Genomic DNA, 24,537 nt, shown 5'->3' on the forward strand with positions numbered 1-24,537 from the left:
CAAGTGAATTCTAATGTATTCTCTGATTATGCTGCTCTTCCTCTGCTGCTTGGACTATTATGAAACTAAGAAAGGCCTGTAGTGTGTATCCTGTCAGAGCCTTTGCTACACACTGACGTCCCCTGAAGAACTGTGGCTGCACATCACGCCTCAGAATGTCTGAGGTCCTGCTACACACACACACACACACACACACACACACACACACACACTTCATTGTGAACGTCTGGTTTTGTCTAGGTGTGGGACAGGGTTGAGCCTCACAACAGGCTTGATGTAGACTGGACTGGACCTGTGTGGACTGGGAGAGAATGGGTGACACCTCCATCTGCATGACAGCTGTGACGTGGTGTGACAGCAAGGCTGGTGTTCCGGCACTGGGAGGTTGTTTCACCAGTCTGTGTCGCTGCAGGAGAAACAGGAGCTGTGGGAGTCGCCCCTGCACAGAAACAATTACCCTACTTTCAACTTTGGTTCGAGCGTCCCACCACGTTATCATCTTTCAGTATGAGGAGATATTTCAGAAGAAGAGCAGGATAACATGACCTATACCGTATCCACCTGCAGACCCCAGCTCTGCCGAGGGGGAGACGTTACCCCGCTGACGCCCACGTTGACGTGATAGGATCTTGTCTTTAGACGAGATCATTGAAGAGTGAGACTGGAGAAGATTTCACTACGGCAGATTTCATTTTGACTCAGTGTTATTTACAGTATTGCTGTTTGTTTGAACCACTGAGTGATTTACTGAGGAAAGGCAACACAACACAACACGACGCCCTCTTGGTTCAATTCATCTACACTGACACAACACATGAAGTGATAGACTGAACGCAGCGCAGCAGCTGACTATGATTTTCATTATCAATTAACAAGAATGAGATCTTCTGAATGAATTATTAAAATAGGAAGACATCTCCATCACACTCTCCTTAAGTGTAATTTGAATTCAATGGCGCCTTCAAATCGCTCATTTTCTATTCATCATCGCCGTCGTCAAAGGGACAAAGGAAAGCAGCAAATCTTCACAACTGAGAGGCTGAAAATGACGAAAGTCAGACATTTTTGCCAGAAACAAAATGTTTAATTTTTAACAAAGGATCTAAATAGCTGCACATTCATTTTCAGTCATTTATTCTTAAAGTTCTCCAATAAAATACATCATTAAAATCTATTCACAAGCAGCAGAACTTGTTTTTAAATGTTCCACCGGCCATGTGGGTTCCGGGTCCACCATCATCCTCAGACCGATCAGGACCATGGACCCGTCTCTTTCTTTCAAAGCCATTTCTATGAAATCGCGGGACATGCCTGTATTACACTGTACCACACTAAAAACAGACATTTTGAACATCTTTTCTAATCCTCTGCTGAGATTAATGCTGACAGAGCAGCACAAAGAGTCAAAAGGCATGACTGGACTGGACCCTGACGTGACGGGGCATCATCTGCCACAATACGAAATTAAAAGGGACTTGAGTTTAGGTTCTGACCTGAGGACATGATGGAGCAACGACACCAACACAATGTGGTCTGGGAAGAAAATCGAGGACCACACGTGAAGCTTTAAGACCTTTAACAGGAGGTGAATTCATCATGGGGACGTACAGAATGAATTAACTCTTAACACACACACACACACACACACACACACATTTGACCAGTGGGCCCTCAGTCTGTGCTGCAGTGCCCACTGGAGAACAACACGTCCACATGTGTGATGTGTGATGTGTGAGGGGAGGGGAGGGGCTCCTCTGTTCCACTGTCACTGCTCATTCATGGCTCAGCCTGCCTAGAGCCATCTTGGTCGGACGGCCTTGTTCTGGGACTGCCATGATGCAAACAACAATGGAGAGGATGGAGCACCCTCCTCTCGAGCTCCTGCAGACATCAGACGTGTGTGGTGGAGCACAAAGAGGACCCCCCCCCCCCCCCCCCCCCCCCGTAACATGGGCACACATCCTTCGATAATAAAGGCCTCTACATGATAATGTAGGCCAGACACCACCTCCACATTGGACACACTGTGGATGGAGAACAGTTTGATTTCCACGAGCCGGGACGTGGTGGTCGTCTCGGACCATTGTTGCTCTGAGGTTTATTCTGTCGCTCTCTGCGTCAAGGCCACAGCGCGACCCTCCGGAGCCTCCATCACACAGACAGACTCTGGATGCAGACCCCCCCCCCCCCCCCCCCCCCCCCATGTGTGGCTCCGGATCACACCAGCTGACCGATGTTCACGACTCACCTTGGTTCTCCAGCGAGGTGACAGCGGGGCCGCGGTGGTCCGCCGCCCAGGCATCGTTCGCGGTGTGCTGTGAAACCATGGAGACCATCATGGTCTGCAGCATCTTCTCCGGGGCCAAGAGGGACGTGTGGGCATCGGCGGATCGTTTACGTGCACCGGTCAATGGAAAGATCGGCGCTGGAATTTGTTCTTTAATGGCTGAGATGAGGCCAATATCAGGGGCGGCGGGGGTCGCGTCCGTCGTAGGAGGCTGGGGGGCAGAGGCGCGGGAGGCGGGGGCGTCGGGCGCCGCTGCGGGTCCGGTCAGAGGCCCGGGGCCGACCCTGCTCTCGGCCGCAGCAGGAGGCTCCAGGCTGTCGGAGGCTGCGTCGGGCTTCCTGGATAGTGGCGACGCATCGTAGGGACTGACGCGAGGTGCAGCTTCGGAAAATCCGACATATCCACAGAAAAGAAGTGTCAGCGCCGCAGACATGTACATCATTAAGGACGAGAAGCTCATATTCGCTTTCAGCTCTCCATGTAAGCCCCAGCGCTGGTCCCTCTCAGACCGGTCCCTCCGTGGATGCGTCCTCCACCATCGACGTCCCCCGGCGGTCCGCTGCTGCTCGCTCCGGTCAAAACCTCACCTGCTCTGCAACCTACCACCGCCCGCCCCCCGCCGCCGAGAGGGACGGGCGCCTCGGCCAATGGGAGCCCGCCAAAATGTGCACTTGCGCCTGGTCGTTCGCTGGTTGGACAGTCGCGGTGACGCCCCACGGAGACGCGATATGTTTTGTTTATAACGAACATATAACTGTGACATGTACCAGAGACAAAGTGAGTAACTGTTGTGAATACAGTACCGTGTGAGTACAGTGTGTGAGTACAGTAGGACAGGTGTTGTCCTCCCGGTGCCTTGTCGTCAGGTGTTTGTAGTGACTCCATCATTATTTGTACCTGTTTTTCTATGATCCCGCATCTGCCCCCACGTGACACGGGTTCTAGAAAATCATTTAACGTCATTCAAATTAGACGAACGTCTGAAAGAAGTCCATCTCCAGTATCATTTCATCTTTTCGACCAGTATCTGGTGCAGCTATAACACATAACAATATGTGATGACTGTAAACAAAACTGGTTGTCATATGATCCTAAACCCGATCGACCGAGCAATTCCGTCAAACTTTAACACCAATATATTATAACACATAAATACGCGCCACATACCTCATTGCGTATAAACTATCTAGTCTATAACGCCTTTATTTTCAGACTTTTATTTTATCATGACCGGAAGTACCCTTATACCAATGTTTTTTATTGACACTTGTTAAGTTATTGGTTTGTCTGCTCCGTTGATTAAACCTTTGTTGGATTAAAATCAGGGCACGTGGGCTCACATGCGTCGACAGAGAACCAACACGATGTTATAATCTGTCAGATATTCAGATGTTAATGTGCTCTGAGGGTCTGCTGGTCGACGGTGGCCGGCAGGCGCCAGTGCGGAAGTGAAAGTCGTCCATGATGGGTCTTCTGTGAGTGTTGCAGGAAGTTGCGCATGACGGCCAGCGAGATACGATGGCGCCTCTCGACCTGGATAAATATGCAGAGATCGCCAAACAGTGTAAATACCTGCCAGAGAACGACCTGAAGGTACAAGTGACGCCGTGGAAGTGTTTGTGACGAGCTGTGCGCGGTCGGTTTGTTCCCGTCGCGTCCGCTCGACGCAGCTCGATGTCGCTGCCGCGCACTTAGCTAACGTTAGCTTCTGGTACCGATCGCTTCGGCTAGCTAGCGTCGCTGGTTTCACCACAGGAAGTCAGAGAGGATAGTTAAACTGATCCCCCGCAGCTCGACTCGAGCCCGTGTCCTGTCTGACGTGACGGGACCGGGACCACCGGGACCACCGGGACCACGGGACCGTATCCCCCGGTCACCTGATGGAGCGGACCGCCGTGATGTGAGGCTGACAGATCACTGTTTGATTCCACAGCTCCATCCAATGTCTTGGTGCACACACCGGCCGAGAAGAGACTCACCTGGTGGACCACAGGGTCACGGTCACCATCTGCCCTGATACTCCATGTGCAGTGTTCAGTAACAAAGCCCCACTTGACCGAATGATTGAGCCATGTGGAACAGTTCACAGCTTCATGTTGACGACCCTGAAGCATCTCCTCTGAAGCCCTGCTGGAGGAACGGCCTGGGCAAGACATGTCATCCAGTCAGTACACGGGCTGTCGTGACCGGTTGAGGTGTCAGGTCGTGGTGCAGGTCGTCCCTCTGGGGTGGGGGGGGGGGGGGGTTAGTCAGTGTCAGTGACATCCAGGACAAAGATGTGTTATTGCAATATGTAAACCCGGACGTGAGGCTTGTGATTCTCTCAAACAGAAACGTATTGGTCTTGGTATAACGGAGAGATTTGGTGTCTCGTGATAAACTACATGATGTTTCAGATAAGAAGAACATTTGAGGGAAGCCACTAAACACTTATAACTCTGTTGTGTCTGTGTGTTACAGAGGTTATGTGACTACGTGTGTGATCTTCTGCTGGAGGAGTCCAACGTCCAGCCCGTCTCTACCCCTGTAACAGTATGTGGGGACATACATGGACAGGTAAACACCTTGTGTACAAGCAGGAAGCTCAGACAGCTTCATGAAACACGACGAGCAACATTTGATGTCACATTTTACACGTCTCACCTTAATCTCTGTGTCTTAGTTTTACGACCTCTGCGAACTCTTCCGAACCGGCGGCCAGGTTCCAGACACAAATTACATATTTATGGTTTGTATATCTGAATTTGCTTCAGTTTGAGAAACATCAGATTCATTTGAAGTGCTGTTTGCAGCAGTGTCAGTAATACGCCTCTGTCATCTGCAGGGTGACTTTGTTGACCGAGGATACTACAGTCTGGAGACGTTCACCTACCTGCTGGTTCTGAAAGCCAAGTGGCCCGACCGCATCACACTTCTACGTGGAAACCACGAGAGCAGACAGATCACCCAAGTTTACGGCTTTTATGGTGACGTGGCTCATGGAACATGGCGTTTTGTGTTTTACCAGCTGCACTTTTCATTTTCACCAGTACACCCTTTCACCTGAAATAAACCAGGCATGTTTTTGTCTTACAGATGAGTGCCAGACCAAGTATGGCAATGCAAATGCGTGGCGTTACTGCACCAAGGTGTTTGATATGTTAACAGTTGCAGCTGTAAGTAGTGAAGTCATACTGTACTTTATGGCTATTTGTTGTTTCTTCTAATCAAGCAATAAGATGTATTATCTGACCTGATAAATTAGGTTTATGTTTAGTAGAGAGCAGCCACACTACACATGAGCAGCAGTTTGTGGTTGAACACTGTTTGTGTCCCTGGTATTAAGAGCTGAACTGCATAATGTGATCTGCTAAAGAAAATGATTGGTGTCTGCCTGCTGCCTATTTATATTTGTAAAATATATATTTCAGAGTGTAATACCTTGTTGATGTTAAGTGTTTTTTGAGGGCACTGACTCAATTTGTGGCTCTGTCTCTAGATAAATCTGTCATACACCCTTAAGAAGACTGTCCATGGTGTCTTCCTGCCATGAGATTGCTTTGGCTGGACAGTTTCATATTTGTGAAAAGAGTGATGTCCTATCTTTTTTAATTTTTGTTTTTTTCTGTCAGCTGATGGACGAGCAGATCCTGTGTGTCCACGGAGGCCTCTCCCCAGACATTAAGACCCTAGATCAGATTCGAACCATTGAGCGGAACCAAGAGATCCCCCACAAGGGAGCGTTCTGTGACCTGGTGTGGTCAGACCCTGAAGATGTGGACACTTGGGCCATCAGTCCCAGAGGAGCTGGCTGGCTCTTTGGTGCGAAGGTCACAAATGAGGTGGGATACTTTTTCTCTTGAGTATTTTATATATTCAAATATTTGTATTGGCCTTTTAAATGCATGAAAACATGCAATCAACCCATCACAAACCCCATCCACGAGAAACAATAATACAAAAAATAAAAAATAATAGAAAATAAATGACACATTACTATCTCTAGCAGGAAATTCAAAGTTGAGTTAGGCCAAAACTGGCTGCCAGAACCTATAAAACCCTTGGCTGGATCCCCTGGTGAAGACTTTCATTTTTTCAAGCTTTAAATGCGCCATCATAACCCCAACCCAGCACCTGCGTGTAGGGGAGTGTTGTATATTGTAAAATAAGGAGTTGGGCAGTGGCATCCGACTGGACAACCGATTCCTCCACCTCACCAGGGACCACGCCGAACAGAGCAATCAAGGGTCAGAGCTGATTTTCTTGTTGCAGAGATCAGATACTTGGAGATGATCACAACCTGTGACAGTGGCTGGCTGGAGCATGATGGCATCAGGATGTGGGATAGTCTTATTCCAGATGAAGGCAGATGTGGACTTATCTAGCTCCCTAAAAAAGGAGTTTGGATTGTGGACAGGGACTATTAATATTATTATTACTATTGCTAACTATCGGTAACTGATGGTTAATGTAGCCTGGAGGTGTGATTCTATTTTGGACAGGAAACCTAACTTGCATTGTAGCCATACAGCATTGAATTTGCCACTGTACGTATCGTCTGTTGTTAATAAAGTGGTTAATACTACCCAGTGTATAAGTGAAATGACGCCCACTTGGCTTTGGATTCCCTGGTCAGACAGAGGAAGCATAGGACCATTGGAAACACAAAACATTCTGGTGCCAGTCCAGTGGTAAAGTCTCTGAAAAGTCTTTGTGGTCAGTTTCTGTGTTTCCAACAGTCCATACAGACCAGTGTCTGGCCTTGGCCCAACAACCATCCCGGACTTTATCTGGTGTATCATGTGGTGTTAACAGTCCCGTAATAATACAAATAACATGATCAGTGTTTGTACTGCTAATAGAGTCATAAATCCTGTGTTGTGATATTTGCTTCCCACACATCAATCCCTTCTGATATGACGTGGACACAGCGTTAGTTGACTGATGTCACCTTATATCATAAGATTTCTGTCTTTCTCATTCTCTCTGGTTTATCTCTGTCGTCCAAACAACTGCAGTTCGTTCACATCAACAACCTGAAGCTGATTTGCCGGGCGCACCAACTGGTCCACGAAGGCTACAAGTTCATGTTTGACGAGAAGCTGGTCACCGTGTGGTCGGCTCCCAACTACTGCTATCGCTGCGGCAACATCGCCTCCATTATGGTTTTCAAAGATGCGAACACGAGAGAGCCGAAGCTCTTCAGGGCAGTGCCTGACTCTGAAAGAGTCATTCCACCCCGAACAACTACTCCCTATTTCTTGTAAGCACATTAAACTAAAAAGAGCGTAGCCATTTGTTCAGTTCACAGATATTAAACGGGACTGTGTCATCAGTGCTTGTGAACTCTTGTGAATTCTGTGTAGATTATTTAGACCATTACAGTGCATTCCTCTGTGCCAACTGTAAATTGTTATTCCCAGTCTTTGCGTATGAAGCCATTATTCTGCAGCTTATATCCCACCGAGACATTACAGTGGCGTAGTATCATGGCTGTGCAGTTGTGAGGTCTGAGAGGAAAGATTAACGTTACCCACAAGTCCACAGGTGTAAAATGTTCATATTTATAAATCTCAGTTTTACTTTGCAATAAAAATTCACTCTGCTGAGCAAATGTCAGGTGCAGTGTTAAATAAAATCTTGATTTGATTTTGTCTATTTGTTAAAGTTGTGTGTAAGATAATGAAGCATACACCAGAGTGTTGCTGTGTAAAATATTAACTGTATATATATGGTACATGGACTGTGTTTATATAGTGCTCTTCTGGATTTATTGACCTCCCAAAGCACTTTACAGTACAAGTCACATTCATAAAGTTCTTTTATGCACTTCAATAAACAGAACTTTTACATCACACACACATTCACATACTGCCGACCCAGCCGTCAGGGGCAATTTGGGGTCAAGTGTCTTGTCCAAGGACACTTACGCACATGGACTGAAGGAGCAGGGGATCAAACCATCAACCTTCTGGTTAGTGGACGATCCACAGCCCTATACATGCGAATACATATACAGATAAAACAGATTTCCTCCATCTTGTTGAGTTCACAGTCTGAAAATGAGTCAGTCCATTTCAGTTGTAATAACTGGTCAAATATTTGTCCTGAATGAGTCATTGATACCCTGAACAGAACTATTAAAACACCATGGTAACGTGAGGCTCTTCGCTCTTTACACACTCTGTGTGTGTGTGAGTGCCACTGCCTGTCTGTATGGTACACTATACACTGGGTCGCTATGCCAATACATTCATCTTCCCATACCTTTTTCTATAGATGGAATTCATTATGACTCCAGCACTACATGGTAGAGGCACGTTTGGATGGTGCAGGGCTGCAGACGGATATTTATGGGAGAAGGTGCTGAAGTGATAAAAGGGCACTCCTCTAATAATTATTCATATGAATGAAGTTTCACACAGTATTATATATAACACATGAGGATGTTTAATACTCAGATTATTACAACATTATTAATTCACACAGAATATGGTCTCCATATAATATATATACAGTATATATACAATTGTATTTAGTATATATATTATAAACAATAATATTCATAACAATAATAGTATGTATAATAAACGTAACAAACATTAATAATAATAATGTACAGTATAATAATCAATATAATAAAGATGGCCTGCGCGCATGAGTGTGGCTGCTGCTGTCTCCTCTCTGGCCGGTAGGCGGCGCACACTGCAACAGAGACTGCGCCGTGTCCGTGACGTCGTCAGTCATCTGTGGAGGTGAGACGTGTAGCTCGCAGGCTAGCAGCTAGCAGCTAGCAGCAGCTAGCTTGTCAACCCGGACACCGACACCAGCGACCTCACACGGAACGTGTCCGCCGTGAAGCTCCCAGTCACCGAGCACCGGGACACGGTAAGAGACAGACGAGCTAACGACGGCTAGCACTGCTAACGTCCACTCTGCTTGTTGTGCTACCGGAACTAGCCGGCTAGCCGTGTGTGTCCAAACACAATCCGTGTTTATCAATGACGTTCACTAGAAGGTTGAGTGGACAGTCGAGATCCACTGAAGTCCATCAGCAGAAGGATCCTCTGACGTCATGTTTACTGTCTGGTCTCTGGGAAGCTTTCGTCTGAGCAGCTGTTTCTACATGTGGGAAGCTTCTCATCTGCCATCATCAACAATATGTAGTTACCTGTGTTCTTATGGATCCATCAGGATCCATCAGTAAGACTTCCACCCACAGCCAGAAGCTGTTGTCGCTGCTCATTGACAGGTCCACATGTTCTACTGTAGGATGATGATGTCACTGACAGACTGTTGTCCCTCTGTTTGTAGATGCAGCAGGATGGAGGTCCTGGCTCTACCGTCCTCTGAGTGGCTCTTCAGCGTGAGGACGTGGCTCTGTGTCCGCCTGCCGCACAAGGAGCCATAAACTCCAATGCGTCACGTCAAGTCGCCCACTGCACAGACACTGACAGACTCGACATGTTCGCCAAGTTGAAAAAGAAGATAGCGGAGGAGGCGGCCACAGCACCCCGGAGCGGTGTTCGAATTCCACGCACCATCAGCAAGGAGTCCATCACCTCGGTGGGGGCCGACTCGGGCGACGACTTCGTAAGTACTCATCATCACCAGCCACTGGCTTGATGCTTTGACATGTTTTCTAGATGGTTCTATACATCACATGACACTTTGCACAAAGATGTGGAGCAGTTCATTGTTAAATACTAATCCACCAATTTGTAATGGACTTGTCTTTGTTGTGCATCGCTAAATCAAGTGTGTACTGATATTCACTCTTAAGGAGAAGTGACCAGCTCCTCTCTGCTCTTTCTTCACATCAGTAAACGATATATATATATATTCTTCTGTCTACTGGCACCGGGAACATAATCGCAGATTAATAGCTCATAAAAACAGTTTGCTCGTTGCAGCCTCTCAAATCAATAACACTTCACTGTTTCTAGAGCTCATGAGTTTTGTACCAACAGGTTGAAGTGCACTGCATTGAGCGGACATGAAGTCTGTGATAGCGGCTCATGTGATGGAGAACTCTTACTGTAGATGCTGTGTCTGTCTGAGAGGCAGCACGTGATATTCAGAGGTGATGCTGCTGACGGCCCTGGTCCAGCTGCATCACACCTAATGTAAAATAGATTTAAGAACAATATTATGAGATGATTCAATGTGGTTCTTCTTCGTCCTGCAGTCTGAGATCAGTGCAGTCCGGAGGTTCTTGGCTGTGACGTATAGTAGAGTGGATGTTGTCACTCGTGTTTGAGTTCATGTCGGCTGGAGACTAACAGTGTAACATGAAGCCTGTTCAGTCGGTACACTCCCCCCACACACACACACACACGGGTAATGCTGGGACAGAGGATTGTGTGTGTGTGTGTGTGTGTGTGTGTGTGTGTGTGTGTGTGTGTGTGTGTGTGTGTGTGTGTGTGTGTGTGTGTGTGTGTGTGTGTGTGTGTGTGTGTGTGTGTGTGTGTGTGTGTGTGTGTGTGTGTGTGTGTGTGAGTGAATGAATGTGTGTGTGTGTGTGTGTGTGTGTGTGTATGAGTGAATGAATGTGTGTGTGTGTGTGTGTGTGTGTGTGTGTGTGTGTGTGTTTGTGTGTGTGTGTGTGTGTGTGTTTGTATGTGTGTGTGTGTGTGTGTGTGTGTGTAAGAATAACAGGAGAAGAAAGAGGTGGAGTGGATGCTGGCAGCGTTGCGTGCGAGGGGAAATGTTTGAGGGTTTGATTGCAGAGTTGTTCTGTGTCCCACCGGTTGTTGAGGGTTAGGTTTAGTTGCCTTGTAGCTTGTGGGGATAGTGTAATACCTCGTGGGGGAAGACAGACTCCTGAGGCTGTTGAGTCTCAGTTGCACTTTGCTAAATAATTGAGTGAAGCTGCTGAGTAGTAATCCTGCCATCTGGTGAAGTGGCGTCAGAACCTATTCAGAGCCCTTCACTCTGCACACTTTACGTTGTAGATTTATACTTTTACAATTGTCGGCAGTGGCTCAGGATATACAGACGGTCGTCCACTAACCCCAAGTTCGGTGGTTTGATCCCAGCTTCCCCCAGTCCGCATACCGATGTGTCCTTGGGCAAGACACTGAACCCTGAATTGCCTCTGACGGCTCTTCTGAGCAGGAAGTGTGTGAATGTGTGAACGTGACTCATGCTTTGATTGGTTAATCTATAATCTATTAATCCAATGTGATAACATGTTCTTTTTTCTTTTTTATATAAATTACCAGCTTGGTTATGTGACACTGACAGCCTGCATCTTTCTGTCCAGCATCCACTTTATATATTCATGACATTATCAATATGACATTGTATCATTTGGAAGTGTAGTGTAACAGCTCTGAAGTGTTATAACTTAAACTTTAGGATAAACCTCAGGTTTCTGTGGTGTCACCAGGATAGAAAAGGAGGAAGGGATGTTTTCTTTCAGTGAAAATAATAATAATAGCTGATACATAATGCTGTGTGTGTCTTCAGGCATCTGATGGCAGTAGCTCCAGGGACGACCTGCCAGCCCAGCTCCTCCGAAGGAACGATCAGATCCGGAGGTTGGAGGCCAAGCTCTCAGGTAGGATCTCAGAGAGATCGCTGTCATTCTGGAGATCCAATCCTGTTTATCATCTCCATTAACCAACTTGTATTTTTAAAAGCAACTTCAATGGCCAAGCTCTGATTGTGTACGTTTGAAAAATGAACACTTCTGTTGTCCGCCCCAGAGGTTTCCATAAGAGCCAATTCAAAACATCTCCAGCCAATTATCGTCCTGCTGATTCAAGTCCTCAACACTTTTATTACATCCTCAGTGTAACAGTGGTCAAAGCTGATGGAGCCAGGATCATTATGTAAATCATCTATTGTCTCAGTGACTGGTCCATTTCTGATATTATCGCTCTATCGCATAATAGACTGATCACGTTACAGCGCTTCACTGAGTTTAAACATTAAACATAGGATCTTAAATTATGTTAGAAACAAGCTGAACAAACAGCTCCTCCTGTCTGTCGATGAGAGTTATGCAGCGTTTGTTTTGAGGAGGCCTCTGTCTCCCGGTCATCGTGTAACATTCATCATGAACTTTACACGTGTACAGATATTACAAGAAATGTTGCAACATGTAGCCACCACAGAGGTGAAAGGAATATCTATGTACAGTACCATAATGATATGATCCTTTAGCTTGTAATCTTCTCTTCGGTGTTTGCGTGTCCGTCCATCTGTCCTGACACCGTGAACGTGATATCTCAGGAAATCTCCAGGGGCTTTTCTTCAAACCACCTGATTAACGTGAACTTTTTGTGGTCAAAGGTCAAAGGTCACTGTGACCTCACAAACAAACAAACAAAAGGTTAAAGTTCACATATTCTCATGCAGCCTTCAGACCAGGATGTTATCTTTAGATCAGAAAGTCATTAGTTGTTTTACCTTCCATTATTTCTCAATCATGTTTTCCCTTTTGTTTTCCTCCCTCCCCCTTTGTTCACTCTCTGTCTTTACCGTGATCTTCCTCCTCCTCCTCCTCTGTGTGTGTGTGTGTGTGTGTGTGTGTGTGTGTTTTAACACCCCATCCCATCACCCTACTTCCCAACACCAGACTATGCTGAGCAGCTACGAATTATGCAGAAGACCAAGGACAAGCTTGAAATTGCGTTAGAAAGGCATCAGGATTGTACGTACCTCTCCCCACCAGCTCCTTCCTCTCCTCTGTCTGTCGGCTCTAACAACCAGCTCCACTTTTCTCTTTAGATGCTCAGGTCATGGACTTAGAGGTTTGCTTTGGGAGCACTGGATGTTTTATCTTTCTGATCTAAAAGTCACCTCTCAGAACTTTGGCACTGATATTTTTTTCAACACATTGATTTCAGATTTATGTCTCTTTGTTGGGGTAGATGTTCTCCCACACTTGTCCTTTAGTTAACAGTTTCCTACGTATCCAACAATGTGTGGTAACAACTCCCAAGAAAGTGTGCACAGGAAAGACTGTATAGGAGCCACTCCCATTATTTAAATGTTGACATGTCTGGTAGCTGTGTTTCATTCTGCGTGGTACTAGTGGACAAACCTGTATTTCTGCATCCAGTAATGTGTTTCCCCCTGACAGCTTTGACTGAACTGTACCTGAGGATACTGAATTTTTTGTCTCGATGGTGAACCCTCTTTATTTTTGTGGGGTTTGCATTAGAAACGTCCCTCAAAACTCCCATGTCCACTGCACAGCTGCTGTGTCCACAGGACACACGGACAGATCCACTCTCACCACTGCCTGATCTTCATACACTGCATTCATCTCAAATTAATTAAAATCTATAATATATATATATGAATACAGTTGGAATGAAATGAATATTTGATGAGGCATTCATTTCATCAACGTTGTCTTTTCACTCGTGCAGCAACTAGAATGTTTTGGATATGTCTCTTCTGTGGTAAATCAGTAAAGCAGTTACCTTCCTCCCTGTGTTCACTGTTCAGGAAACACAGCTGCAAAATAAAACTACATTGAAGATTAAAATGAGTTTAGTCTTAAAGTACGTGCTAAACGTGATTCATGGTTAATGAGCAGCAAACATTTACCAGTGTGATTGTAAAAGAAGAAATGTAGGATATGATGAAGACGATACTTCCTGTGGACACTGGAGCTGTGTCCGAGTCACAGAGGAGCAGCTGTGTCCAGTGGACATGAAGGTTTTCAGCAGCTTGAAATGAAAGAGTAGATTCATGCTCCCCAGAGGACGATTCCTTTTCCTTTCTAACCTGCGTGAATGTCAACTTTTCTCTTCAAATATTTCAGACCTTCCATAGTTTTCCACCGTAACGTTTGAGTTTGCTCCTCAGATATTAAGGCTTTAGGAATAGTGAAACGATCACTTGGTTGTTGGTTGTCTTCACCATATATTTATATTTTATACTTCACTGTGAGGTGTGATGAGGCTGTTGCTGTTAGCCTGGTTAGTGTAACTACTGAATTGAATTCTTGGATATTTATTGTGATTCTAGTCTTTGTTTAAGAGATTAACACACTAACTTTTCACAGCTACTAACGGTGCCGCTCTCTGTGCTATGTGATGTCTGTTGTCTCTGGTTTCAGTGTTCCCATGTTCCCCTTTCTGCTTTTCTCTTTCACTTTCGCTGCTCAGTGTCCATTAAGAAATTCCAGGATCAGAATGAAACTCACCAAGCCAGCAGAGCCAAGATGGCGGAGGGGATGACTTTAGCTCTGGAAAAGAAGGATCAGGTAAATCACGCTGTCCACTATCTAGCAAAGTGCTGTGTGTCATGTTTTGATCTCTTTCCATCCTTCACCTGCAGGAGTGGATAGAGAAGATGGCTGATGTGGAAAAGGTACGTCTGAATCTTTCTTTGGTGACTATAATACAATATATTATAATATAGCTTGGAATTAAAAGATAGCATAATAACATAGTTAGGTTGAGACCTCACACTATTACTGAGAAACACAACAGTACCAGGTAACGTGCTATTTTGTGATAATGTTGAAGTTTTCCGCATCACACGTTGAACGATGGACGATAGAGTCCTTCACCTGGGTGCTCTCGAACCTGAACTGTTAGCTGAGTGCGTGTGTCTGTTTCCCGTGAAGCCTGGTGCAGACTTAACCAACCTGACAGCCCCTGAGAAAGACCACTGTTAACTACAACTGAGGATTATGAACTGTGAAGAGATGTAATCTCAGTTGTAAGTGATTCTTAGCAACCGTGTCCGTGTACCAACAAACTCCCATTGTGTTGGAAGTTCTCCTTGAGCTGAGAGCAGTGAACCGTCTATCTCTGTTTGTGATTAGAGTCACAACAGACACAGACTGGAGGTCAAAGGGACAAAGGGACAAAATGTGTGAAAACATATTTGAAGATGCCATGTAAAGTTTTTTGTGAACAAATCACTAAAACATACTATGTGTTTCCACGAGCTCTACCAAATGTAGAGTCAATTTCCTTCCTCATCAAATGTCTGCAAAGCTGACTTTTAAAAGGACATGAAATGCAACATTTCTTGAATCAAAGTTTGTTTGTTAGCTTTTGTTTCTTTGCTGGTGCATTGCTGCATATCCAAGTGACCAGTGGAATAGTGTTAATCCACCGACTATGAATCTCTCAGCACTTGTATGTGCGTCCTTGAGCCTGTGCATGAGCAGATAAACAAAACTGGGATTCACTCATAGAAAAACTGCTCCAAGGTCGAAAGCTCCGTAGGAGCTGTAACACTTGTGCACATGAACACAGACGTTACTCGTGTCCACTGGTGTAACTGTTGTTGTTTGTTTAGGAGAAGACTGCCCTGTCAGCCCAACTAGAGGAAATGATGGAGCAGAGCTTAGCACTGTTCCAGAAAAGGGATGACCTGGATGAACTGGAGGGCTTTCAGCAGCAGGAGCTCGCTAAAGTTAAACACATGGTGCGTACATGTGGACTGATTTAGAGTTAAGGGCTTGTCAGCGAGAGGAAGATCGTCTAGTGTGAACATAGTTGGACAGTTTGTCACCTTTTTGTTGTTATTGGTCTGAATAGAATATTAGATTCAGCTGGAAAGACGTAGGTTAAAGATCTTTGGTGTGAGCCTCAGTGCAGGAGAGGAGCGTCTTCTTGCATGCGGTTTTATTTCACCTGGGTTCATAGCAGCACTTGGCTGTTTGGTTATGATTTATTTCCCATTCACCCATCAGTTGCTGAGGAAGGAGGAGCAGCTGAGCCAGCAGGAGCGAGAGCTCCAGAAGAAAGACGCTGAAGTTCAGTCAGCGAAGCGAGAGCTGTCTAAGGCTCGAGGGAAACTCCAGCTCCTGGAGCAGCAGCACGAGGAGAGCTGCCGGCTCAACACTGAGCTGGAAATAGAGCGGTGAGTGGATTATGGCATTTTACCATTATGATGAGCTTCTGTGGGGAAAACCACAGTAGAATTTAATAATTACAGGTTTTATCAAAGCGTTCATACAATGTTATAGAATCAACTGTGCTATCTGAGTATTCTCATATCTCTGAGAAGGAAATGAATGAATGAAGGACTGTGCTTTTTAGAAAAGAATATCAAAGAGACTGTCTCATATGATTTGTGCAGAGAGGATCTCTTGCTGCTTCGAGAGGAGGCCGACAAGAAGACGGGTGAGCTGGAGGGACGATGCCAGGAGCTGCATTCAGTCATCCAGCAGGTCTCTGAAGATTTCCAGAAGGTCAGTATTGGAGCACAAGTTTTCATTGATCATTTGTCAAGGTCGGTTTTCAGTCATGCAAGAGTGTGAACTTTGTTTTTCAGTCGCAGTGTGTGGTGTCGGACTTGGAGAAGTCCCTTAGTGATCTGCAGACTGAACATGATGCCCTGAAGCTGCAACAGCAAAAGGTCACAATAAAATCCACAGAACCGTTTATCTGTGATTGTCCTTTGTTAACAATCAACATCTACTGTCACTGTGTGTTCAAATCAAACTCAGATCATTCAGAATGAGAGTGTATACAAATGGGTCACATTACGGGAATACAACACAGTTTATACATTTTGGAAACAAAATAAAAAAATTAAATAAAAGAATCCTGGTTTTATAACAGATTTGAAAGGTGTTTTAGAGATGAGGAATCCTTGATTACGTACCTGTTTTCGACGTGTCCTCTCCTGGTACCATCAGGCTGCTGTGACAGAGGAGGACAAGGAGCGCTTGTTGGCGGACCTTCAGAAGAAGGTGACCTCCCTGGACAGACGACTGCAGGGGAACCTGAGTCAGGACGAGCATCTGCAGGAGCTTCTCCAGGAGGTGAAGAACATCAGGACCAGTGATGCTTCTCAGTGGTTCCATTAGTTTTAGTCATTTTTTAAATTTTTCTTTTTACTTTCTTTTACAGTTTAGTCTGAGTGTGAGTCTCGCAGTGATTTACAGTAGATTAGTTGTTAGATGACAAAGTGTCCAGAGACACAATGGTTCACAATCACATTCACCTTTGGAGGGAGTTTCAGTGACAGGTTTTATTAGATGATAGAAAACCTCACATGAATTTCATGATGTCAAAGCCTTGTCTCTGTTCTAGAGGGTGTAGACTCAGAAGCACAGCACCTACTTATCAGTTCTGTTGTTGGGTTTCCAGAAGTCCAGCCTGGAGCAAAGTCTGGAGGAGACCAGAGCAGAGCTGCTGGCTGTCCGGACAAACCATGCTGACACCGTCAGCTCTCTGGAGGCTCAGGTAAACCAGTGCAGCTACTCAAACCCAGGTCCCCGCATCTACTATCATACTGTGAATATCAGTTGTTGAAGTACAGTAGAATGACAACTCACAGGGTGGTTAGCCTGCTGGTATAAATGAAAAATGTGGTTTCCTCAGCTTTCAAACTATGTACATTGTCAAAGAGATTGTTATGATAGGTAATGGATTAGTGCTTGAAATGCCCTGCAGCTCAACACGTGTCTCTTGTCTGAAGGTATCCAGAATGAGTTGCAGCATCACAGAGCTGCAGACCCTCCTCCGACACAAAGACGACTCCTCCAGGGCCTACAGAGAGCGGACAGACACACAAGTAAGAGATGAGAGGAAGTCATGATGTGGAAGATCATGTTAGTTTGTTCTACAGGGATTCATATTGTCTCATTCCTTTTGATAATTATGTCTCGTCAAACAGAAACATGAACCTCAAGCTACATAAAACTGACAGATACATGTTTCAAACACCTTTACATTTTGTTTCTTTTATTTATTAGTTTTGATAAACATCAACCCCAAAAGTTGTCCAAGCATCATATCTGAGATGTTTATTAATGGAGACATTTATCATCTTTCATCATTCTTTTTCATGTTTAAGCATTGTATGTTGATCCTGTTCAGACCTTGTTCACTGATGATGCTGTCATATTCTCACTGTAAGTTACTGTGTAATTGTTGTCATATTAATATTGTGTTGTTTCAGGTTGCTCAGCTGGAGCAGCAGATCCTGGAAAGCAGTGAGAGACTGAAGAGTGCACAGCAACAGTTCACAGAGAAACAGCAACAAATGGAGAAACTGGTGAGGACCAGCACTAACCGGCACATGATTCATGTCAAATATACATTATAAGCTCTTTACTTGGTCAGTAATTGATTAATCATTAAAAGAAAATTTTAAACTCAAAAAACATATCAAAAATAGTTAAATAAAATAAGATGAAATCATACTGTCGTCATGTGGTGGTATCTAGTATGATGCTGTGGTGTGCAGCAGTGCACACTATACAATGTTAATATTTATAGAGCATTATCCTGGACATGCAGCCCCACTGTCTTTATACAGCAAGATATCAGCACCCCAAGGTTTTTCTATCAGAGTAAAGTAAAACACAACTTTATAAGTACACTAAAACAACACTTGTTTGTGTGTTTTGTCCAGCGAGGCGTGTGGAGTGCAGAGAAAGCTTTCCTGGAGCAGCAGGTGTGTTTGTTACAGCAGCAGAGTGAGGAGAGGGGCGGCCGCCTGGAAGACAGCATCACCTCTTTGGAGAAGGACAAACTGACGCTACAGGACAGGGTGGTACGTTCTGTTTCTGTAACCAACGGTAGTGTAATGTACTTATTGCAGTGAGAGAGCATGACCTTGACCTTTTGAGTATGAAAACATTGTTTCCTCTATTACGTAATATTTGCCCTTTGTATTGTCGTGTGGCAGACTGATCTGGAGAGGCAGAGGGGCGAGGTGGACTCCACACTGAGGCAGCAGACAGAGGAGCTGGAGCAATGCAGGGTAAAAACAAATGTCCCACAGGAATAAAAATGCTACGAGTAAATATAATGTTGCAATGTTGCATGTCCATTTTAAATGTGGCCAAAGTTTTAAATGGTTGGGTAAAAGTATGTAACAATAATCCTTGTGAGACCAAAGTTCAGGTGTCAGACTCTCAACACTTTTACTTCCGTGAGGAGCTGAAGTAGAAAAGTCTACGTGAGAAGTTTGATATATTGAATGTTCTTCAGTATAAGTCAACAGATGTTGGGGGCGGGGTAGGGCAGGGGTCTTTAGGGCAGGGGTGTTTACTTGTAGTTCCCTAGTCTTAGTTTTTTAGCTTTCAGAACCTCCACATGGAGAACAGGTTGAGGTGCAGGTCAGAAGAAGAATAGCTTTTAAGAGGCCTCTTAAAGAAAACTGAATGAATATTGTCTGTTGCAGTCAGATACTCCCAGCAGACCGTTTGACACATAGACTCTTTTGAACTGAGGATCATGCAAAGCTCCACTGGTCCCAGAATAAAGATAAAATATAAATATAAAAATACGAATGTTCATGGACCCTCTGAACCGTACTGATCACACACTTGGTTGTTTGCATGTTCCCTCAGTCGGAGCTGAGCAGCCGGCAGACGGTGAGCACAGAAATCGCCAAAGCTCTGGAAGAAAGCAGGCGACAGAAGGAGGAGCTGCAAACACAGGTCAGTGGATACACACACCTCCTCCCTCTGGACCAATCAAACACAAATCTGGACATTTCTCACTCACAGCTTGTGAGACGGTGTTGAAGAAACACAGCTGGTTTGTCGTTCTGTGTGGTGATTGTCAACGTGTCTACGTGTGTGTCTATCTATATGTGATGTGTCAGGTCGGAGAGCAAGCCACATTCCTCCAGACCTCACAGCAGCAACTGACCACTGTCACTGAGAGGCTGGCCCAGAGAGAGGAGGACGTCAGAACGCTCCAGAATGGTACACACACACACACACACACACTAACTAAGCAGAGAAGTCAGGGGTTGGAGATTCTGACTTTCATTCTACATGGTTGCCATTGGGTTTATATTAACATGCTTACCTTTTTATTTCCCCACTGAAATGTATTTTATTGTTTATTTAAAGTGTTGCTTTCAAGGAAGAGCTGACACTCCTGACAAGAACACTGGAAACTGAACTGTATGGACACTGAAATGTTCACAAGATGATATATATTAAATATTGAAAATGGCCCCAAACACATGTCTTTGATACTGAAAGATAGAATAAAAATACAGAATAAACCAAACACCTGCCATAAAGCCCAATAATGGATTTGTTTTATTGGGATACATGTCGGAAAGTGTTGTAAAACTCACTACTTTATATTTTTGTCTTCCTTTAAGTGGGATTAGTGATATGACTTCAGCGCGTGTGTTACAGAGGTGCAGAGTGGGAAGGCCTCACAGATCCAGCTGCAGGAGGAGGGGGAGCGGCTGCGAGCCCAGCTGCAGCAGGTGGAGTTGGACAGAGACTCGCAGCTGATCGGCCTGAGGAAGGAGCTGCTCAGCCAGACCCAGCAGCTGGACGGCTGCCAGGCTCGGGTCAGTTCATTCTGTCCACACACTGTACACGCTCTCATAAGAAACACGCTCACTTCCTCCAGCGGCCTTCAGCAGTGAGGATCACGCCTCAGGTCAAACACGTGATGACGGAGTGTTGTGTGTTGTCCAGGTGTCGTACCTGGAGGTGGAGGTGGACACCCTGACAGAGCAGCTTCACAGCCCTGAGGTGTGTGAGGAGGATCAGAACGGCAGTGTGACGGTGGATGACCTGGATCACATTCAGAAAGTCAACAGGGAGCTGGAGCAGCAGCTCAGCGACAAGAACAAGGTCAGACACCTTCTGTCATCAGATTCATTCTGTACATACAAACATGAAGTGAGTGATGTGACGCTGGTTGTTGTCCTGCAGACCATCAAGCAGCTGCAGCAAAGACTGGCAGAACTGAAGAGGACGCTGCAAAAAGAACTGGTAAGACGACGTGAATCCAAGTCATGGTTTGTTGTAGAAAATGATGTCTAGATTCAGGTCGTTGGTGTCTCTTGTTTGTAATAACTGGACAAAATGAAATGGGAAAGTAGCACACAACAGTGATTATTTGGTAACGACCCCTCCCTTTCTTTTTCTCTGCCCTGTAGAAGCTGAAGCCTGATCCAGAAGCTGAAGGGAAGGAGAAGTTGCTCGACAGCCGAGCAGAAAAACAGGAGCGGTTTTGTCCAGAGCCCCCTCCAGCGTCAGCCCTGAGCCCCCCGACCTCCAACACCACCGTGACCAACACCTCAGACCTCAACGACTCACGGGAAATCAACTTTGAGTATCTCAAACATGTCGTCCTCAAGTTCATGTCGTCCAGAGAGGCTGAGGTGAGTCCTCAGAGCTCCGCTCCGTAGCACCACAGCTCTGGCTGCGATGGACCGATTGACTGAACCTGTGTTGTGTGTCTGCGTCAGGCTTTTCAGCTCATACGAGCCGTGTCCGTGCTGCTGAACTTCACTCGTGAGGAAGAGGACATGTTGAAGCAAACTCTGGAGTACAAGGTTTGGGTTTTACTTCCTGCCTTCATACTTCATAACAGACCACTGTCATGTGACGTCAGTACAATAAGATGTTACTAGAGCTTTGTTTCTACGGTGATCCGGAGGAAAAGGCTCTCAGACATTCACACCATCATGGACACAAAGTCACGGGGATTGAAGCTACAGTTGTACCGTAGATCCTGAACAGAACTGACTGGTCAGGATCAAGGTATTTTCTGCTTCATTTCATTCTATATGACTTGTCATACAAGTCATATAGAGATAGATTAACTGCTGCCCGTGGTCTGGTAGGCTGCTGTCCAGGTGTCTCCTCACATCATATCAAATAAAATGTATATTTCCACCTCTCACGTCCACTTAGCCACCTCCATCTAATTCATGCATGAAGAAAAGAGCAGGCCAGGAGTAGACAGAGTTGATTATGATCACATGATCACATCTTCATCAGGCTGAAACAAGCCAAGTAGGAGGAGGTTTGGATAAGAGTATAAAAATGTTCTCGTATTAGGTCCAATGTGTCTTTAAAATAAAATATAAGGGTTAAATATAATAATAACTATAAATACATATTAGCTCGTTGTATTTTGGCCCAAAGTGATGACCGGTGTGTTTTGTGTTCTAGATGTCCTGGTTTGGATCCAAGCCTTCTCCAAAAGGAATCATCAGGCCTTCAGTCTCAGGCGCCTCAAGTCCCTGGAGTTGATGATGAGCGGAGAGAAGTGACGCGACAGACAAGGAACTGAAGGATCCGAGGTCTCTTCTCAAACAGCCTCTGACTCTGAGTGAGAAGGGCTGCACCGGGTGTGGGACAAAGACATTCGTAATCAGTTGTTGATTTGAAAATGACATTATTTTCTTTGTAAGGGTTGAGGCAGACTAATTTTCTCTTATGAAAACAGCAAATGGTGAATCAACTTGTAAGAACCTGACACACACGATCAGCAACAGACCTGGTGTGTGACGCGTGTGAGCCTCTGGTCGATGCAGCAGCGTTCACTGGCCCTGGACTCAAAGGGACCATGTTCCTTGAACAGTCCACAGACTCCAGGCTGCTCGTTCAGTAGCAACATTAAACCCCCGTTTACCTGAGATACGATGAAGCATCATTTCTCTGACGGTTGATTGATTGATGATCAGATGTCAGGTCATCATCTCATCATCAGTGAAATGTAATTGCTCCCATTTCTCTTGATAAAAACATTTTCATCATGTTGCTTCCCACTGTATCAAAGCAACCTGTAGTAGAGCGTGACTGTCAGAGTTCAAATGAGTTTTAATATGATTATGATATAATTTTTTTAACATAAATACATTACATGGACCATTGTTTTGCTATGGATCCAGTCAATTTGATTCGCATACAATTGGGACCAAAATGTGTATTAAACAGGACATTTTACAGTTTGACAATAAAGTTGTGGGCTGAACTTTGCCGGACAAACTATAGAACAACATTTTCTACACTAAAAGGGTAAAGGTCAAACAGGCCCCTTATGAAACACATTTAAATCTGCTTTTATTTGGATCCACACTTATTTGTACACACTCTGAGATATCAGTCCCCTAAATATGCCTAATTATTTTCATCAATATCCATAAACTATTCCCTGGGAAATCCCTAAAATCTTGCTCCCCTTCATTCCCTCCCCTTGTGCGGACCCACTCCGAGTATGTCCCATCCTTCTGCTCTGTACTTTCTGACAACAACAAACGGACCAGGTGAAGACACGACCTCCTTGGCAGATGTAAAAACCTTCACATGCTCGGTGTGTCAGATCAGATTCCTCCTGTCGCAGTCAGACCTCACATGGCTCCAGCCTGTAAACCTGTAAACCAAAACGTTGAACGAGGAGAACTGGTTGGGGGTCACACATGCTGCGTGTGGAGGTTCTGCCTGTGAAGCTCAGTTCAGGGTTCTGGTGCTGGAGAAACAAAAATGGCTGCCACTGTTCATGCAGACCACCAGTATGAATGAAGGTGGACTTTGTTTGACCTTTTGGATGCTAACAGTGGTAAAATGCTCTACCTTTACCTGCCTTTGCTAATGTAAATGAAAGAACATTCCACGTGTCTATTTATGTATAGAAATATGTACATATGGTATGCATTGACAAATGTATAGATATGCGGATGTAAATGGTTTGATGTTTTCAGTTTGAAGTATTTATCATCATGGAGCTCCTCAGTCACAACATGATGACCTGCATGTCATTCTTTTCATTCCTCTTCTGTGTACAGAACGTGAATCAGAAACACACAGGTCGTCTGCAGACGTTTGTTCTCCCTGTGGAGTTCTCCCTGTTGTAATCATGAGACCTACAATCACTACAGCTGTCGTGTCTTCTGCTTTTTATGATTTCACAGATGCCGCCGGGTTCCATTTTCTCCCATTTATTAATATTAAATCCAAAATTATAATAACACCTCTTCTGACTCCGACTCATGCATGTTTGGTGAGAAAAGTGGTTTTACACAAATTTCTCAATGTTCTCTATACAAATGATAGAATGAAAAGGTTAGCATTTTTATTCACATTATTAGAATGTGTATACTCATTTCCTATATTGGCATTTTTATACCCACATTTTACAAAATTGGCATATGTATGAACTTATTTTACATTGGCATTTGAATACACACATACAAAGAAGCTGAAGTATCCGACTCATCTCCCAGCAGGTAAGAGAAGCCACAATACGTAGATTTGTCTAATCTAGATTATCACAGAGAGAATAAAGATTATTTCCAACAGTTTTGGTTTGTAAAAATTTATCTGGTTCGAAATGCTCAGTGCATTTCTGTCCTTGGTTTATAACCAACTTGGACTTCTCAAATCTGGAATAAATTATCACAGAGAGGCTAGAAATTAAGTAAAATGCAGTCTGGAATTTGTGAAACCTTTATTTGGATATTTGTACCTAAAGTAAAACATGTCTCAACATGTTTATATACAGTCTTTGGTCTCAAAATGGGCAGGGTTGCTTTTTTATTCACATTTTTGGAAGAACATTTTTTAT

General features: G+C 44.7%; 3 protein-coding genes across 6 annotated transcripts in view; 2 read left to right on the forward strand and 1 right to left on the reverse strand.

Moving 5' to 3' along the window:
* Nucleotides 1-3,016, reverse strand: part of si:ch211-158d24.2 (multiple epidermal growth factor-like domains protein 9) — a 22,544-nt gene extending 19,528 nt beyond the window's left edge. Inside the window, exons 1-2 of one of the 2 annotated variants that reach the window (XM_035639194.2) lie at nucleotides 2,249-3,016; nucleotides 293-439 (exon numbers count right to left, since the gene is read on the reverse strand). In XM_035639194.2, coding sequence (XP_035495087.2) covers nucleotides 293-439; nucleotides 2,249-2,747 — 646 coding nt within the window. In that variant the 5' untranslated portion in view covers nucleotides 2,748-3,016. The remainder of the gene's footprint in view (nucleotides 1-292; nucleotides 440-2,248) is intronic. The other variant, XM_035639196.2, reaches the window with a different exon arrangement.
* A 704-nt stretch (nucleotides 3,017-3,720) lies between these two features.
* Nucleotides 3,721-7,915, forward strand: ppp6c (protein phosphatase 6, catalytic subunit). The gene is made up of 7 exons (XM_035639197.1): nucleotides 3,721-3,880; nucleotides 4,748-4,843; nucleotides 4,950-5,015; nucleotides 5,112-5,253; nucleotides 5,363-5,442; nucleotides 5,899-6,108; nucleotides 7,285-7,915. Exons 1-7 carry the CDS (start codon nucleotides 3,806-3,808, stop codon nucleotides 7,531-7,533), a joined length of 918 nt encoding a protein of 305 aa, XP_035495090.1. The 5' UTR covers nucleotides 3,721-3,805; the 3' UTR covers nucleotides 7,534-7,915.
* Nucleotides 7,916-8,977: 1,062 nt separating this feature from the next.
* golga1 (golgin A1) lies at nucleotides 8,978-23,943 on the forward strand. 3 transcript variants are annotated; one of them, XM_035640465.2, is made up of 24 exons: nucleotides 8,978-9,154; nucleotides 9,581-9,859; nucleotides 11,738-11,828; nucleotides 12,852-12,926; nucleotides 14,395-14,492; nucleotides 14,567-14,599; nucleotides 15,542-15,670; nucleotides 15,939-16,108; nucleotides 16,328-16,439; nucleotides 16,523-16,606; nucleotides 16,890-17,015; nucleotides 17,344-17,439; nucleotides 17,675-17,770; nucleotides 18,158-18,253; nucleotides 18,614-18,754; nucleotides 18,890-18,964; nucleotides 19,557-19,646; nucleotides 19,814-19,916; nucleotides 20,364-20,524; nucleotides 20,655-20,813; nucleotides 20,895-20,954; nucleotides 21,122-21,346; nucleotides 21,434-21,520; nucleotides 22,143-23,943. In XM_035640465.2, exons 2-24 carry the CDS (start codon nucleotides 9,731-9,733, stop codon nucleotides 22,221-22,223), a joined length of 2,517 nt encoding a protein of 838 aa, XP_035496358.2. In that variant the 5' UTR covers nucleotides 8,978-9,154; nucleotides 9,581-9,730; the 3' UTR covers nucleotides 22,224-23,943. The 3 variants fall into 3 exon arrangements, with proteins under 3 accessions (XP_035496358.2, XP_035496361.2, XP_035496360.2); XM_035640468.2 differs by lacking the exon at nucleotides 15,542-15,670; XM_035640467.2 differs by lacking the exon at nucleotides 12,852-12,926.
* The last annotated feature ends 594 nt before the right edge of the window (nucleotides 23,944-24,537 follow it).

Source organism: Scophthalmus maximus, chromosome 3, assembly GCF_022379125.1.
Source record: "Scophthalmus maximus strain ysfricsl-2021 chromosome 3, ASM2237912v1, whole genome shotgun sequence".
Taxonomy (NCBI): domain Eukaryota; kingdom Metazoa; phylum Chordata; class Actinopteri; order Pleuronectiformes; family Scophthalmidae; genus Scophthalmus; species Scophthalmus maximus.

What these genes read in the sequence shown, in the direction of transcription:
- ppp6c (XM_035639197.1), top strand. Translation starts at nt 3,806, where the DNA reads ATGGCGCCTCTCGACCTGGATAAATATGCAGAGATCGCCAAACAGTGT. An exon ending in GTGGGGACATACATGGACAG is followed by an intron (nt 4,844 to 4,949) that starts GTAAACACCTTG and finishes TCTGTGTCTTAG; the next exon opens with TTTTACGACCTCTGCGAACT. An exon ending in ACACAAATTACATATTTATG is followed by an intron (nt 5,016 to 5,111) that starts GTTTGTATATCT and finishes TGTCATCTGCAG; the next exon opens with GGTGACTTTGTTGACCGAGG.
- golga1 (XM_035640465.2), top strand. Translation starts at nt 9,731, where the DNA reads ATGTTCGCCAAGTTGAAAAAGAAGATAGCGGAGGAGGCGGCCACAGCA. An exon ending in TGCAGGAGCTTCTCCAGGAG is followed by an intron (nt 17,016 to 17,343) that starts GTGAAGAACATC and finishes TTGGGTTTCCAG; the next exon opens with AAGTCCAGCCTGGAGCAAAG. An exon ending in TGGACGGCTGCCAGGCTCGG is followed by an intron (nt 20,525 to 20,654) that starts GTCAGTTCATTC and finishes TGTGTTGTCCAG; the next exon opens with GTGTCGTACCTGGAGGTGGA.